General features: G+C 38.3%; 2 protein-coding genes across 2 annotated transcripts in view; one reads left to right on the forward strand and one right to left on the reverse strand.

Annotated features, from left to right (window-relative positions):
- Positions 1 to 3,645: 3,645 nt before the first annotated feature.
- On the reverse strand, positions 3,646 to 10,537 carry LOC140929515 (peroxisomal trans-2-enoyl-CoA reductase-like). Its single transcript, XM_073379279.1, has 7 exons — positions 10,263 to 10,537; positions 8,951 to 9,116; positions 7,880 to 7,961; positions 6,969 to 7,065; positions 5,162 to 5,266; positions 4,281 to 4,392; positions 3,646 to 3,847 (listed from the first exon to the last, which is right to left on the reverse strand). Exons 1-7 carry the CDS (start codon positions 10,500 to 10,502, stop codon positions 3,783 to 3,785), a joined length of 867 nt encoding a protein of 288 aa, XP_073235380.1. The 5' UTR covers positions 10,503 to 10,537; the 3' UTR covers positions 3,646 to 3,782.
- Positions 10,538 to 10,703: 166 nt separating this feature from the next.
- LOC140930734 (CDK5 regulatory subunit-associated protein 3-like) overlaps positions 10,704 to 13,126 on the forward strand; it is a 17,511-nt gene continuing 15,088 nt past the window's right edge. Inside the window, exons 1-4 of the mRNA XM_073380438.1 lie at positions 10,704 to 10,710; positions 10,791 to 10,860; positions 12,018 to 12,149; positions 12,951 to 13,051. Of these exons, the coding sequence (XP_073236539.1) occupies positions 10,705 to 10,710; positions 10,791 to 10,860; positions 12,018 to 12,149; positions 12,951 to 13,051 (309 nt within the window). The 5' untranslated portion in view covers position 10,704. The remainder of the gene's footprint in view (positions 10,711 to 10,790; positions 10,861 to 12,017; positions 12,150 to 12,950; positions 13,052 to 13,126) is intronic.

Consider the following 13,126-nt stretch of genomic DNA (forward strand, 5'->3'; position numbering starts at 1 on the left):
TTGTTGTTTATGATTATGATTAGATGGAACGCGAAGAAGTAAGAAGTATAAATGAACTAAGCAGCAGGAAATGGTTTTGTTTTACGAAAGGTATTCTTAATAAAAGCCCACTTTCTCATTTGGCTGGTATCCCGGACAAGAGAAACAGGGGCACCCAACGTCAATTTTCGGAAAATATCTGTTTTGAAGACGATTTGAGATCTCCCTCTCTTAGAATTTTCCGAACATTTTTTGTAAAATTTCTTGCTTGCCTGCCTCCCCTAGGATTTTCGAACATCTAAAAAATGGTATAATTGCCCATTTTTAACGGATTTTTAACCTAAAAAGGTCACCAAGAATTTTCGGGAGCCTTTTTTCTGGCTGAAACTTTCGAAAAGGTAAGTTTTGATCCCTATTATTTTCGGATCACTAGACTTTCAGCTAGGAAATCCGAACAGATGAAAAATTTTTAGGGGATAAAAATATGCCTATATCTACCGTTTAAATACTAAAATACGTTTCACGATGCTATGTTTAAGTAGTTTTGAACTATATTCTAGTTGGGTGCCCCTGGAGAAAGCGAATCGTTTTTTCAGATTGGCTACAAAATGAGCCTTTTTTCGTCTGCTCGGGATGATCCACTTTTTTCCCACATGAGAAAATATATTTTTCTTCATAATAAATTATTTGTTGACCATGGTCGACGTGCGGGTCAAGAAGGCTTGATACTGAACACACGCGTTTCAGTTGTTTTCTGCTTATGGAGTTGACTTCGTCTCGGTTAATACAAACGCAATGATAATAATAACTGGCCTTTTCTTAGATTTAGATATTGCACTCCGTTTCCGCGCGACCACCTCTAACCATATCATAGATTCGAAAATTTCTCTGTGCGCTGAAACAATATTTTGATCAATTTTTCGAGACCGTGCAAGATTCCAGGAAAGAAGCGAACCATTCAGTTCTGAGTGAACGTGATTGCACAATCTACCAATGAGTTTAACATGGTGAGTGATGGCTTGCCTGTGAGAATTTGGGGTTTTACAACATTGGAATGAGATTAATTTCGGAGATACTTCGTTTCGGCACTTTACGGCCTACTTGAGTACATCGAGTGCAAAGGTTATTAAACCTGTCAAGTCCTTTGTTATATGATTTTGCGGACATGAAGGTGTACAATCTTCAATAGCATTCCTATATTTTAATCTTACTGACCAAAAAACGTCGCAAAATAGTTTATTCCGTCACAATTTCTCCACAAAAATCGAAGGATTGTGCACCGTCAGCGAGCTCTCAGCATAAACTATAGCACCGTTATTTTCATCTTTGATATGTGCCGCTTTTCACAACGAGTTAGCTTGACTATCAGAAACTCCTGATACTTAGGCTAGCAGGCTAACAACGAGTTTGTTCTCTTTACTAAGTGGGTTGCATACATACAGTCATGCAGTATAGTTATTGAAACCAAAGTTGAAATCGCTCCTTTTGAAAATTTAACAAAATCTGATTATACCTGAGAAATGGTAGAGTCTGGGATGTGCTACTAACAATACCATTTATATATTTGTTTTTTTCATACATTTACCATCACTTGCTAACGTACAAATCACAGCTTCCTGAATTCTTGTTTGAGCTGAAACGATTTCTGAAAGAATATATCGTTAAGAAGTGTTGTTTGTGATACAGCTGTATTTAAGCTTTTTGAGCACACCGCGATCTAAGTTTAGCTCACCTAGCGTCAATTGGTACTCAAAATAAATGAATTTGACATCCATACACGCGTCAATATTTACCCCAAAATTGGATCCGCAAAAGTATAAAATTAAACGTAAATCACTTTTTCTTTAAACCTCGTAGAACTTTGGATTAGTACGCTTATGAAATGGCAGCTATTAAGTTTGTGTTCCTTGTTATGCTGTTCATAGCACTGGTGTGCAGTGCTGATGGCAGGCGAGGAAGTAGAAGACGTAGAGTATGTCGACTCAGATGCCGAAGAGTTTGTTTCCCATATCGAAACTGCCGTATCAGAGGATGCCCCGTTCAGAGGCACTGTCGTATAATATGCAGAAACCCTTGCAGATTCGTCAAGAGATCATTTCTAGATGAAAGTGAAGAACCAGCTTTACCTTCAAAGTTTACAGTGTATGACAGTGACAGCGATGGCGAGCTAACAAGAGGAGAGTTTACTGATGCTATTGACCTGACGCAGGAAGATGGTCGAGAATTGTTTGAAATCATTGACACCAACTCTGATCAGAAGATAACTTGCAATGAATTCAAGCAGGCCACAAGAGATGTAGCTGATGGTGAACCGAGCTGTGACTGATCTGTCCGCCTTTGGATAGAAGAACAAGACATCATAGTGCTTTGTCGCTAATACTCTGTGGAAGTACAAATCTCAGTAACCTTGTTCAGCATGTAACTCTGGTTTACAGCGCTGTACTAACTTTTATAAAAGTAGAATGTAGTTTGTTTCAGGGAATAAACGTTAACGTAGGTGCTTTTGTCTATTGAAAGCTATCGTAGTTTTCTTCAGGGATCTTATCTTTTTTTTTAAAGGCGAATAGTTTCAATTAGGCATAAGCTGTTTTTGGCCAATTGAAAGCTAGTACCTCAATCATTGACACTGCAGTTGCTCAGTTATCTAAATTGTTTTTTTAAAAGTCGAAGAGTTTCAATTTGTGACCAGATTTTTTTTGGCCAAGCTACCTCAATCGTTAAATGACAGCTTCATGGGAAATGTATCTTAATCTTAGCTATGGATTAAAGTAATTTGTTTGCTTAATGCTTGTAGTCTGTGATTTTTACGAGCTCTTAACAACATTGAGATATATATTCACATTTACAGGACAGCTAAAGGACGGCTTATTATTCAGTTCGGTTAAGAAGGAGAGTGCAGGCATGCGCATATAAATAAGATGGTTTCTTTTTACGCTAGAATTAGGATATGAGTACTTTGTTGTCTACTCAACGGAACATTGAAAAAAAAAATGAAGGAATGAACCCGCATTCATGGAGGCACTAGAACAAATTTCGGTGAATAGCACGAAACAAATGCAACAAGTGTGCAAACCCTTATATCAAAAATCATAAAAAAAAGAAAAAGGAAGAAAAAAGAAAGAAAAACAGTTCAGACTAAACAGGAGGCACTGGCATCAGTAAGGTTTATTATATCAGAAAGATGTGAATTTATTCAGATGATACGACAAGAAGTGCCACCATTCATATATTTTCCAGTGGGATAAATTCTCGCGACTTAGTATTCGGTCTTTCGATTCCTTGATGACAAGCGAATATAACAATAGAATTGTACAATATTTATGGTAGATTTGCGTTTTCGTTGTTCCTCAAAAGTAAGATTCGTCAATGCTGTCCTATTTGTGTAGCATACTGAAACTACTTTATTTCGCACACTGTAAATAGTGATTCCGTTCCGATAGGAAACGTCAAGTTATAAGAGATGTATGGTAAAGCGAACGAACGAACGAACGAAGAAAGTTGCCGAAGAACCTTCAGAGTGGAGAATGCACGGATAGTAAAGGGACCGTTTGCCTTTCCAGGGTGACAGGTGGCCATAGAATTTGCCCAAAGGGAAGCAAAAACTATAGAATCGGTAACCACAGTGCATGCCACAGGCCGTTATTGATAGTTGAATGCTCCTTTAAACCTCAATGTCGCGTGTCTCTTTAAACCTGAATAGCCAAATCAACAATTAACTTTTTGATGACCGTTCTCCGTATTTCGTTCACGCGCATCAAGTTGTCACCATTAACCATACGTGCTTAAGTTGGCCGGAATGGAACCTACAGCTTGCTCTTGACTGATGGTTCATCCCAGGAATATTCTGACAGAGAACAGTGATCTGCAACTGAACAAAAGCAATAAACGTTAACACCTTGATTATGTTCTTTTGAAGATGTTTGACCGGCTGAGAGGAAACCCGGGGAGTGCTCATTTCGGTGAATACTAGTTACAATAATTCGAGTTCTTAACGCACTCTCGGATGTACAGTAGCACCCACAATGATGTCGTCGGAAATAACTAATTTACGTGAATGTATTCAAAACACTTTACAAGGCTTAGTCAGTGTCCCATGTACACTGTATACGGCCTCCCGATGTCGCAACCGCAACAAAACCAACAGTATTGCACTGATGAAGGACTAAGCTCGAAACTCTTGGAAATCGACTACAAACATTTGTCACCCTTATATGAGAGGTCAGATATTTTTATCAACCACGTGCTTCTTACATCTAAACTTTACAGTACAAATAACAAACACTTTTAGGGTCTATTGTTACCTGAAGGAAACAGAGAGGCATAGACCTTACTAGAAGCACCATCTACATCAATTGTTGCTCCTGTTATGTAGGCTGCGGCAGGAGACAAGAGAAAGGTAACTGCCCCTGCAACCTAATGTGAAGGCAAAAGAAATGAACTTATCGTGAAAAAAAGAAAATAAAGGCCAAAAACGGGCACAAATACACAGAACTGGAAAAGCTTAAGCTTAAAGGTCTCGGTAAATGTTTGGGGTCTTCGCTCTTATTTTAGTCTTTCGATCTTATTTTTTTGGGTAGTGTTTAAGAATTTCTACAATACCCTACAAAAGTTCTAATTTCAGCTCCTAACACGTGTTTTTAAATTGGAGGCAAATTCGCTAAATTAAGGCCAATCGACGTGTTAAAAAGGAACAGTTTGGTCAGTCAGTGTTATCGTTCACTGTTTGATGAGAGGGCCGGGCGGCTGAACACGGGCTATTTATCGTTAATTTTGCTCATTTTTCGACTCTAAACTTCAAATTATAGAAGCGAAGAACACACAAAGGCCTCTGGCCTGGAGTGATAACACTTAACGAGACCTTGATTATTCCGAATATCAGAAAAACCGAATGCTTCTTTTATATTCTTTGTTTTGAGAAAACAACAACAAATTATAAACACACCGTCGCACGGATCAAAGTTTGATATTGCTCTTGAAAATTACGCATTGCGCGCGCAACCGACAGATTAGTCACTAATCTGCTAGCAGATAAATGACTAACTTGTAGGTTGCGATGTTAACTGTAGGCTCTTAGCCAATGAGAAGACAGATAGTGAGTACAATACATTCAGTCGATTATTCTACAGGGGGGATCCCTACAGGGCAAACCAATGATACAGTACATGTATACCACACAATTCACCTCTGCTGTAGTTCCACACCTTCTAGCTGGCAGCTTATCACGCAACTTCTGAAACAATTCAGGGTCAGCATAGTTCTGAGCAGCTGTGTCAGAGTAGATAACACCCTGGAAATAAATGTACAATGCACATTCAATTGATTTGAAACCTTCTGTGGGCTATAAAGAATTAACGAAGACTTTTTAAGGTTACTGGACACCTTCAGGGGTGTCTACGTGCTGTTCATGTAGTGCATTCTGGTTAAGCTGCAGATGCCTAAACCCCTATATCAAATTGAAGCTCACTGACCTGGTTGTTTTAAACTACGTGTAAACGGACGCAAAAATTCCCAACATTGTTGCGCCAACAATGTTGCGTATTGTTGCGTCCGTGTTGCAGTGGTGTGCAAACGGATGCAGCAACTAGTACTATACTCCTCAAATCACGCAACAACAAGCAACAGGTGTACAAACGGACGCAACATGTAACATCCAACAATGTTGCGTCCGTTTGCACGGGTTTGTTAGAAAAATTACACTTGTAAAATTCTCGCCCTGTAATTTTTTTTAACAATTTTTAAATGCGCGCTTTCGAAAAAAAGAAGTTTTAACTTTGTTTCACATTGGCCCAGGTCGTGACGCTGCATAACGTCTTACGCGCAAGTGATGTTGCGCGTTCCGGTTAAACTAATTGGGACGCACTCATCTACAAATCATTATTATATGACTAGAAATTTTTTCCCCACAGCGGGCGCTCTCATTGCACTTCGAGGTCACATGACATATATACTGTTTCCGCCTCGGGAAACGTTGAGATTCTCGGGAAACAAAATGAACTGTTTCCCGGTAAAAGTCACGTTTACGCCAAAAGGTGAACGTGAGTTGGTACAACGTGACCAAGTTTCCCCCTGAATTGTCGCTTGCTGTTTATTACTTCTACACAAAAATAAGTAGTTTCACAGGAAGGAATTGTTATGGAGAATTTTTATCTGGTTATTTTCTATTTTGACAGATTCTCAACTTGAATCTGACGTTTGCCGTTGACGTGACTCTCACTCTCTCTGATGAGACTGTTTAATAAAAAATCGACAGTGTGATGTTTAAAAAAATGATTAACAGCCAAATAAGGTTCAATTTGATATAGATTTTAAGATACAGTGTATAATGTAGCTTACCCTACCCTGGGTACCTGAAGTTTTTTCTCGCGTAAGTCGGGGAGCTTCGTTTCGTTGGCCGCAGGCCGAAGACACGAGCAGCGAAGCCGCGAGAAAAAACTTTTAGAGAGAAAAAAGCTTTTCGCGCGGGTCACTTTTTAAGACTTGACCGAAACCGGAAACCGCGCATGAAAAGCCTCTGGCACCCAGGGTAAGCTTACCCGGAACACGCCTCACTACTTGAATGTCATTGTGAGCGGACACCCCTGACTGAGATATCCAGTAAACATAAAAGAGGTGTGACCAAATTAAAATAAAGTTTAAACTGTTATTCAACGTGTCTATAAATAGTAGAAATAGGATTACTACAGAGCACCTCACAGGCAATGAACATGGCTCAATTTTGTCTTTGAAAATGGAAAATTTTCAATTCACTTTCTTGTCCTCAATTTGTCTTCATGAACCTCGTACATGAAAGGCTTAAAACAAATTGCTCCAAAATTTCCAACCTAAACATACCGTGAACAAATATGAACTTTTCTTTCTGTGTTTATGGATACGTCCCTTGTTTATAGCTGGGCGTAGAGTTTGTGTTGTTCAGTGCTTTTAAGTTGCGTCACTTTGCATAAAGGGAATGTTCAGTACCATTTTCTCAGTTCACTCTTTATAGTACTTACTGGAGTTACACAATTGATTCTTATGCCATTTCGTATCCACTCCACAGCCAAACTCATGGTCAAATTTTGGACTCCTGCTCGTGCTGCACCAGTGTGGCTTAATTTGTAAAATAAAAATAAAACGGAAAGACAACAAACAATGGTAACTTTTTATGTAGAGAATGAAGGATACTCTGATATGGCAAGTCACAAATACAGCACATGGGTGTATTCGTATGAAACTGTAACCAGTGGAATGGGTACTCGCTGACCAGTTGCAAAAATGTTGAGACACTCACTTCAAATCGCTGTTAGTTACACTTCTGTGGGATGTAATACTCACCTTCCTCCTCCCCTCCATTCAAAGTTGTTCTTCCAAGTTTTGAGCATGGTCTTGTATTACTAGCAAGAGGGGTGATCACAAGCACAAGATCATGGCCAGGCTATTTAAGCCAAAATACGGTGCAGTGTCTCAAGCAGTTTTGCAACTGGTTGTAGCCTCATTGTTTTTTGCGGGCAGAAACGTCCCCTTGATTTTTGCTAGTTTTCGGAGGCGTGCAAAACTTACAAAATTTTGGCCTGTGGCTTTTTTTCCTGATGAGGAAACATACCGTTGAACATTTCCTTAATGATTTCCACTTCATTTGGCAGAAATCAGAGATGCAAGTCTAACTAGTCTCTTGCTGTTGTGGTTTGTGTAATCATCAAAATATGACGAACAGACTGTGATACGAAAGTTGGAAAAAATACTGAAAAATAGTAACAGACACTAATAGTAAAACAAAATACCTTAGCAATAATACCAGTAGTTTCCACAACACCAAGAAATACTCAATTTTATTGATCTGTCACAGCTATGTTAAGTGTCTATACAAATGCACTGCTAACACAACAAAAAGCAACAAAGTGACATGTGCACTATATATACTTACGCCATCCCTGGAAAACCTTTACGCATGTCTGCAATAATATTTACAATGGAACCACCATTGTCAGACATCCATAATCTATATACTAAACAAGAAGGACAGAAAAAAGGTATGCTGTGATTTTTATGTGTGCCTGGATATGTGACAGAAAAGCATGTTTGTATAGGGTGCAAACTTGTAGCCTGCCTAACAGGTGTCAAAAGGGATCGGGGATTAGGAGAAGGGGAAAAGGAGAGAGGGATTGGGGAGAGGGTAAGGGATGCCTGCAAGAACTTCCTTTTGTCCGCAAATTCCTGATTGGCTAAGCCCTAATGAGTAACTTAATGACGTATATTTCCTTTTTCCCTTTCATGCTTTTTTCCCCCTCGCACCTACCATTTACATTTTTGCTGTCAAACATGTAGTTGGACAGCTATTACTAGTCAACTGTCACTGCCAAGCTCTGGAGATTTTAAATCTGGATACTGTCTCTGATGCAGTACCAACCTTCCTAAAATCAACCCACCCCACCCTCGATACATACAAATCAACCCACTCTCCCAATTATAAATTAGGTGTGGGTAAGCAAAGACTCAAAAACAAAAGAAAAATAATAGCCATTAGCTGGTCCCTTCCATGAATTAAGTACTAAGTAATATTAAAAAAAAAGGTTTTTTTTTGGTGATAAAAGCATTGAAAATCATTTCAGAAACCAAATTAAAACTTCAAATAAAAAACATGTTTGAATTTTGAAAAAATTTGGGCTACATTACTAAAGCACAGAAAAAACAAAAAAGTTAATTTTTCATGTATGCAGGAGATTTGGTGACCTGTCTGGGGGACTGGGAGATTTTAGTGCCATATCCAGGAGACTCGTGCCCTTACACATATACGCACCTACTAGCGGGAGAACAATATTTCTCTAAGGTGTTCACACTGCATACATTCATGTACATGTAAACAAAGTTACCATGTAAAAAATTATTAACCATGATCTCTTTCTTGGGTTCTCTCAGACTTCACTATAAATTATTACAAGATAATATTATTCACAAAAAATGTCATAAATCATAAGCTTTGAACTTCTTCTTGTACCTTCCTTGCAGCACAAAAATGTGCCATTTAAGTTTGTGTCAACAACAGCTCTCCATCCTTTAGCTGACATGTTTGAAACAGGTGACATGAACTGTCCTCCTCCATTGTTCACAAGAAAATCAACTTTCCCATAAGAGGCAAGGGTTTCTTCAACCAATTTGGTTACCTGAAAGATAGAAAATAATCACTTTATAAGGAGACAAAAGTAAAATTTTTGTCACTACCGGTAACTGTAATTTTACAGGTTAACCATCCCAATTGCAGAGGGTAGACTATTAATCAACTGAAAACTCAACACCCTAAAATTAACCTTCCAAGATGTACTTGAATTTTTGGGGTTATGTTCTGGGCCTTTGGAATTTCAGGGAGAATCAGTCTCAGCCTGTGAGGATTCATTGTGGGTTTACCAGTTTAGCTTCATTCTCACCTTGCTGACAGCTGTTTGAGGACTACAGATGTCATGTACATGTATCTAAACACCTGAATAAGCCTAGGGGTACTCCCTTCCATAAGCCATATAGGTACTATATGTGCTGCCCAAAGGGTATGGTTTTTGCGCTGTTTCAATCTAAGAACAGGTATTGACGTTGCCAATTATTTTGGTCTGGAATAAGGTATGGTTTTTGAGGGAACTATGGGAACAAAGAACAAAGAGTATAAGAATTCAAAATGGATTTTAAAAAATCTTTTTGTTGGTGTTCTAAGGCAATGTATGAATGTATATATCACAAGAGGTTGGGTTTCCTGGAAAAGCGGGATCGGGGAACAAGGATTAGGGAATGGGGACCCATACATGATAACTTTTTTCCTTTTTTATAAAATATTTAGAACGGAATCATAATAGACCGATCCTGATTTTCCAGTAAACCAAAGGCGTGGGGATAGGGTAGTTATATGTATATGGGGGGTGATTAGATCCAGCTCTAATGGTCATAATTTTAGACTATAAAGCACTCTAACCAGCTCCAGGCCACAATGTAATGTGAACCCCTAAAAGGTCAACAAGCTAGCCTGTTCCAAGCGTTCAGATGGTAGGGAGCGAGGAGAGCAATTTTTCGCCCGCGCCCTACTTATTTTTCCGCCCATGCCCTACTATCTGAATGCCCGGAATAGGCAATTTTATCCCAGGGGAGCAACTCCTCCCTTGCCCGGCAATAAAACTCCAGTTCACAGTAAGTCAATGACAAGACATTAGTAGTAACATTGTAAATAAAGAAAATATGGTATATGCAATTAGTTCATCTTTCAAAATCACACTGGAAGTTGGCTTCACGGATATGTTCAAAGATGACAAAATAGTTGATAAAATTACCTGTTGTTCTTCTCGAATATTACAAGGTATGACTTTAACTTCAGCGCTGCTGGAAGGTTGAATATAACGCGAAAGTTCCGCGGCCGCCTTGAGTAGTTTTTCCTCTTTTCTAGAGGAGATCACAACTTTACTGCCTAGGTAGATCAGTTCTCTAGCTATTGCTTTTCCGATGCCTGTTCCACCGCCAGTAACAATGGCCACTTTCCCTTCGAACAAACCACTTCGGAACACAGAGTGCATGATGAATGGTGAAAACACGCGTGTTGGACACGAGGGATCTCGCGCGGATAAGCGTTATGACACATAAATGACCACAAACTTTTATTTTACAGTGTACGCTTTTGATGGTGATCGCAGGCGCGATTTCTTGCGAACCGTCATTTTTTCACCCAGCGGTTTCTTGAAGAAAGGATACGTGTTTTTAAAAGAGTATACCGTGAAAATGCAGGTTTGTTGTGCTAGTTTTAGAAAGAAACTCTTTGAAATCGATTAACTGTTAACGCTCTGTTTTGTTTTTCAATCTTAAAGAAACAGGATGAATCTAAATTGAGAGAGGCAGAGTTATTACCTATCGATATTTATTACAACAAACTTCTTGGTGAGTTAGAAAAGCTCTTTGGTAACCTTAATTTTTCCTTTATTTTGATTAATCTTAGAATTAAGTTTAAAAGTATCTGCTCTACCAAACCAATTAGCTAAAACCCCTTGTTTGGCTGGGTAGAAAAATATTTGAGCCGTGTACATTGTACCTTCCCACTTACATTGTATTGTTGGTGCGAAAACCGTGTTAGCCTCAGCTCTCTTTCCATGATCAGTTTTAAAGTACGTGAAAGCTTATGTAAAGTGTGCATTTGTATATGGTTTTCATATACTTAAAGAAGATCATGTACTCACCAATGTAGTAATCCCCTGGAAGGGGTTGTGGGTTAGTTGAAGCGGTATAAGCCCCAAAACTAAAAATAACTATTGATTATCAGTTAATTGTTCAATTTCCCTGGTTTGGAATGGAGTGGAAGTTTTTTACACATTGTATTACCCATACATTGTATTACCCATACATTGTATTACCCATATACATTTATAACAGTAGGAAGCTCACTATGGATAATAATATATAGATTTAGAGCGTTTCTTATTTTGTCACCGCCGTTACAAAATTTTCGTGTTGTTCTTCCAGCAAAAAAAATTGTCTCCTTTGTTTTTAATCTCTCGCTCTAAATCTCTGTCGCCCTTTTTCTCGTTGAGCTTCGCTGGTCTGCTGCCTACTTTCTCTTTTTGCTGTGTTTCTCTTGCTCTATGTTCTAAATTTGTGGACATGACAATATGACAATAATTATTAATCTAAGCTTAATACTTTAGAACACACGGATACAGAGACAATTTCCGATCCATTTTCCTCTTCATTGACTCTTTAGTTGTTTCTGCTCTACAAGATGCGGGTGGCTATGCGATTTCCCGTCAAAATAACCTCGAGTTGCATTCGGGTTGCCATATCTGGTGATTGAGTTTTTTTACATTGGTATGCCTGTGGTGCGGACGGACGGTCGAGTGGTCGGTGTATGGTCACGTGATTACCAAATTTTCTCGGATGTTTACCACATTTTCTTACGCATAGTGCTCCGCTGCGCACTTTGCACACGAGAGCTCCGCTATGATCTTAATGTACTGTACTGTGGATGCTATTGTACAGTAGCTCTGTGTTTTGTGTACAGTACAGAACAACATTATCAAAGCACTGTGTTTATGTTGTAACAGACTGGCTTTTGGACAGAAGACACTGTGATGTGAAATGGCAAGCAGCAGTTTTGGAAATCAGGGAAAAAATTAATGCAGCCATCCAAGACATGCCTCCTGTTGATGAAATCTCTCAGCTTCTTACTGGGACTTGTGAGTTAATTTAATTGTTTATATATTTATAAATATTTTATATGAATTAAATTTTAAATAAAGAATTTTTCTGCAGTTCATATCATCTTCATTCTGTGTTTCATTCCATTTACGGGTTAAGATGAAATGAACAAATAATTGTCCTGCTCCCAATGTATGGGTTTTCATAGCTCAGTTGGTAGAGCACTGCAGCGCTGATGCAGAGGCCATAGAATACAATCCCGTTGAAGTCCTGAAATTTTTTTGGGAACAATTTGCCATTGCTTAAATTGCAATTAACACTGTGGGGAATATATCTTCATTTAAGATTTGTTTTTCCTCAGTTCACATTATCTTCATTCTAGGAATTAGAATTTATTTCACAGCCAGTTAAAGAAATGAGATCTAACACAATGCCCAGGTTAGATAATAACTGAGAGAAAAAGTTCAAGTACATGTGCTACTCTTGAGCTTGCTTTCAACTTTTAACAGCAAAGTAAAAAAAAATATATACAGTCATGGTATGTTATTTATATTTAGCATTATTCAGTTACATTTAATTATTATTTTCAAGATATTAAAAGCACTGAGATGACAGCAGCATAAAAGACATAGTGGGCATATAAGTCAGTAAAATCCATTCTAGTGTTAAAGTGGAATTTCTTTTGCCTCTGACAATATGAACAGTTAGGACCAAGAAAGGAAAGGAAATCCTGAATCAAACCAGGCTGAATACTGCTTTAATGTAAAAACATATTTATCTACAGCACATGTAAATATACAGTATAATAAATGAAGTGCTGGAATATAATTTTGTTTCAGATATTAACTACTTTCACTGTATCAAAATTGTGGAACTATTAAAAGTGTCGGAATCTGCCACAAAAAACATCTTTGGTGGTTACTCATCTAAAAGAATGAAGGTTTGTACCCATGATAATAATAATAACAATAGTGATACTGTCTTATACTAATGCTACTACTACTACTACTACTAC

This window comes from Porites lutea, chromosome 3 (genome assembly GCF_958299795.1).
Source record: "Porites lutea chromosome 3, jaPorLute2.1, whole genome shotgun sequence".
Taxonomy (NCBI): Eukaryota; Metazoa; Cnidaria; class Anthozoa; order Scleractinia; family Poritidae; genus Porites; species Porites lutea.